This window comes from Pleurodeles waltl, chromosome 4_1 (genome assembly GCF_031143425.1).
Source record: "Pleurodeles waltl isolate 20211129_DDA chromosome 4_1, aPleWal1.hap1.20221129, whole genome shotgun sequence".
Classification (NCBI taxonomy): domain Eukaryota; kingdom Metazoa; phylum Chordata; class Amphibia; order Caudata; family Salamandridae; genus Pleurodeles; species Pleurodeles waltl.
This window is the reverse complement of record NC_090442.1, coordinates 94393485-94398207: the sequence shown is the minus strand read 5'-3', so window position 1 is coordinate 94398207 and position 4723 is coordinate 94393485. Positions and strand designations below refer to the sequence as shown.

At 39.7% G+C, this 4723-nt stretch overlaps 1 protein-coding gene across 1 annotated transcript; it reads left to right on the top strand.

Moving 5' to 3' along the window:
* Nucleotides 1–1340: 1340 nt before the first annotated feature.
* LOC138287033 (olfactory receptor 5G3-like) lies at nucleotides 1341–2279 on the top strand. The gene has a single exon (XM_069227394.1). The coding sequence runs from the start codon at nucleotides 1341–1343 to the stop codon at nucleotides 2277–2279; it is 939 nt and encodes a 312-aa protein (XP_069083495.1).
* The last annotated feature ends 2444 nt before the right edge of the window (nucleotides 2280–4723 follow it).

Below are 4723 nucleotides of genomic sequence, written 5' to 3'. Positions count from 1 at the left end.
GTAGTTGTACTGTCCAAGAGGGAAACAAAGGTATCATCTTGTGATCCCCAACCTAAATCTGGTTAAAAGAATTTGGTTAATTAAAAAGTCCAGGCACAGCTTTATATTATAGTGGTTTGAAACAATACATAGCGTCTGATTTAGATTCTAGCAGTGGGGGTTATTCCATTACAAATGTGACAAATTTCCAGTCCGCAATATAACAATTCCATTATAGTCTATGGGGATCGTACCATGGCGGACGGGGCATCCGTCAAGTTTGTGATGGAGTAAGCCCTCCACCAGGATCTAAATCAGGCCCATGATCATTAATTCTGGGACTTTGTCAGTTCTACCACCTTCTCTCTTTCGCTCTCTGCCTCCTGCCCAAATAGGATCTCAAGACTCAAGAACTACCTATTTTGGTTATTTCACATGGCTTTTGTGAGGATTGTTGGTCTTCCCAGAGTTACACTCACCCACTTGAAAGAGTCCGCCCATCTGATCCAACAGTCTAAATTGTAGAACAAGCAGTCCTCATTCTTTTCCCTGTTTGGGGATTACACCAAATTAAGCACCACAGTAATACGGAGTCAAATTAATCTGGAATTCCCCATAATCTAATCCAAGCTTCTGATGAATATCAACAGTAGAGGCACTCGGAGTCAGACCTAAAAACTGTCTACTTGCTCTTTTCCCAGCGACATGCAGGCCACTAACTGCCTTGTGTACCCACAGATCAGTCCAGTAGGTTAATACAGAAAAACATTTCCTCTTATACACTTTTAGGAGTGCCACAATAGGCTTCTTACATATGATGGAGGTAAGATTGGACACAAAACCTATGGAATTTGAAAACCGTAACCTAATCCTAGCAATACCTGGGGACCAAATACTTCTCAAATTGAATATAACTCCAAGATAGGTAAACTCATTGACTCTTACAGTCGGTATCAAAGTCCTTTCACTTAATTTTCAGCAGTTTATGAATTCCTGTACTAAACTTTGTGTACTCTGAGGAAAGGAGAATGTGTTGCAATGTTAGTAGGACTAGATTCTCTTCTTTGTTCACTATTATGTATGTAATAATTCATCAATCACTCACAATCTCACAAGTGTCCTTTTCATTTGTCACATTGTGTGCAAGCCAGTGCTTGCCATGATGAAAGATTAAAGATAAGGATATCATTTGGTGCACCTTCATTAAATTATTCGTATCTTTTTAATCACAAACAATTTTGGTGCATATTTGTATGTGTGAAGATTTAATACTGCACATGTTCATTTTCATGGGCAAAGTAACCTAGCTATTTTTCCCCACTGATTCCACACAGCTCCATTCTCGTGGCAGGCTGTCTTCAATGAAAAATATGGAGATGGTGAATCGTACGTTGGTTGCAGAATTCATCCTGATAGGATTCACAGATGACCCAGTAATACAAGTTCTACTCTTTGGGCTCTTCTTCAGTGTGTACCTGATCACTCTGCTTGGCAACATGGGCATTATACTCATCATTTGGATTTCTCCAGCTCTTCAGACACCAATGTATTTCTTCCTTAGCCATTTGTCCTTCACAGATTTATGCTACTCCTCTGTGATCACCCCTAATATGCTGGCCAACTTCCTCAAGCAGAAGAAATCCATTTCAGTCATGGGATGTGCTGCACAGATGTACTTCTTTGCTTCTTTAGCAACTATTGAGAACCTTTTATTGGCGGTGATGGCTTACGACCGCTATGTGGCGATATGCCATCCCTTGCTTTATTCAACTATTATGAGAAGCAGAATTTGTCTACAACTGGTAATCATGGTCTACACATGTGGGTATTCAACTGCTTTGATACATACAGTGCTCACAGTCAGACTGAACTTCTGTGGATCAAACCTGATCAACCATTTCTACTGTGATGTACCCCCTGTGCTCAGTCTTGCATGTGTCAATGCCTACCAGAGCAAGGCAGTCATATTCGCACTAGCCATCCTGCTAGGCACAGGTTCTCTCCTTGTGACACTAATGTCCTACACCTATATCATTGTCACCATTCTTGGGATCAGCTCTTCCAGAGGAAGGAGGAAGGCTTTCTCCACCTGTGCCTCTCATTTTACAGCAGTGGGTTTGTTCTATGTTACTGTCCTCTTTATCTATCTGAGGCCACCTTCTAGTTATTCTGAAACACAGAATAAAGTTGTGTCAGTGTTTTACGCTATTGTGATACCCATGCTTAACCCCATGATCTACAGTCTGAGAAACCGGGAAGTGAAAGAAGCCTTCGGAAAAGTAGCCATGAATAACAGGTAACATCTGTTATTGCCAGAAAGAGAGGTGTTCAGAGCAAGTAAAAACACATCCTTCGCATATCGACACATTTAAATAGGATAACTGAAATGGTTGAATATAATACATTGGTTGTCTGCCAAAAGTATACTGTTTTATAAAAAAGCATTTATTTGCCTATCCGAATGAACATGTCTCATCTTAATATCAGAAAAAATGCACCACAATTTGTGCTGCATTGCAAACCAAACTATGAAATAGGATAACCATTAAGTGGTTTGTAGCACCAGCATGCCATATCTTATAGATATCCATCATTAATGATATGTAGTCAATAAGTGTGGACCACGCAGTACAATGTGCTACTCTGAATGTTATGTTCATGTTCATTTCATTATAGTTCCTAGAGAATGCTCTTCTATAAATCCTACTGGATCAATGTTTAAATGTATATAACTTTTGTAGTACAGACACAGCAATTACATAATGCAAGCAATTCATGTGTTTCCTAATGCTGACAGTCACAGAGAAATACTTTGGAAACTGAACAGTCTGGTTTCTGAAAGTAAGAATAAAAAAATATTCACTGAAGTTCATGAAGAAAGCCTGCATATTCAAGAGAACTTTACATGTAAGCAATTACATAATGCAAGAAATTCATGTATTCATTCCCTAAAGCTGACAGCCACAGAGAAACACTTTGAAAACTGAACAATCTTGTTTCTAAAAAGTAAGAATAAAATAGTAGTCACTGAAGTTCATGAGGAAAGCCTGCATAATGAAGAGAAATTTGTACGTAAAACTAAACCAGACATTGACAACCCTACTCATGGGTCTATGTCACAATATTGAGGGCAGTGTTGCTCACCTACAAGAATATTGAATCCATTGTATTGACTGTTACCACGTCTGCAATATAAGTATATAGCATAGTATTGGTCTACTTATCTTGTCAAGATAGTGCTAATCAATATAGTGGATTTGATATCTTTGACTCTTATATTTTGAACACATTTGAAGAACCCCACCACCAACCATTTGTGTTTGCCACTGCTGTTAATAAGAAGTTTCATGTTCTCATCAAAATTAAATGAGAAGATTGATGGTCAGAAGTTTCAGCAGGTAGACTGAATTGCAGGGGAGGTGGGAGCCCAATGCCTTCAGAATCTTATTTCATAAGACCAATGAATTTAAGAAATCTCTCCCGCAGTTATAGACGGTGTTGAGGTTGTGATCATGAGTGGTCTAACATGACAAGAACCCTTGATGAATCTGTATTTGATGAAAGTCACCCTCACAGCATGGGAGTTCTCTTAATCCCACAGGAAACTTTCAGTATTTTAGAAATACGAATTTAGTGACAGCTGTCTTTAGCTTTATGATAAGGTGAACATAGCTTAGTGTGGTTAATCTTTCACTCTGATGCAAAGAATATGAATACAAAGAGAGAGTACAATGATCTTTTTAGAAAGTATTTAGTCTACGTATGCTATTAGCCCAGTCCCAAATAAACTGTTCCAAAATTATATTGGCTAGCTCCCTGTCAGCCACCCTGCCTCTCTCTCCTCTCCTCCTCACAAATAACCTGGCCTTTTGCCACTCAGTCCCACTATCCTCTATGCAAACCTCAGCTAACAGGCATACGCCTCACTTTCACACTGGGAGCAAAGAGCCGGCACTGATCTGTTAGTTTTGGTACAGGCACAGCACTGCCCACATTCTTCTGTCTTCCGTGGGTCTGTGGAGACACAGAAGAGGTGAGAGATGGCAGGTGAGACAGCCAACCACCACTTTGCTGCTACCCTTGTGTCTTTGGAGACACAGATGAGGTGGTAAAACTACTTTGGTTAACCACTGTTGAAACATTGCTGCAGTGAATAACCAGATTTCAGTGTTGTTATTTATGCTAAAAGGTTCCAATTGAAGGCATATGCAACAACATTGGTGTCAGAAGGAGTTCATTGATGCAGGTCTAAACAAGCATGACCTAACGTATAGTAGGTGGCATTAACAAGCATTGAGCATTAAATGCTTGCACTGAGTTGATCGTCCCCTGATGATGATAAACCAAATGATAAACTGAATTACTTTTTATTGCATTGGTTTGAGGGAATATTTTTTTCCTCTTTCTACTGTTTTGAAATGTTTATGTTCTGAATGGTGCTAAATGGAAATAACCAATGAGAGTAATCACATCTTGAAAGGTGATGAGAAGTTCATGTTAAGGAGTTGTACTATGTATACTACTCCTAGGCCTGGCAATTTAAAATGACGATGCTGTAATTTCATGGGACAGAACACTTTGATCAGTTGTCCTTTTACTCGGTCAGGAGAAAACCCCACTTACAGCATGCTAGGCCAGGCTCAGTCTTCAACTGCCTTGGCACCATTCAAGCCCTCCAGAACCCATGATGTCATAAGGGCTCTGCATGGTGAACATTCTATTTGCCTGAGTATGGGATGTCCCT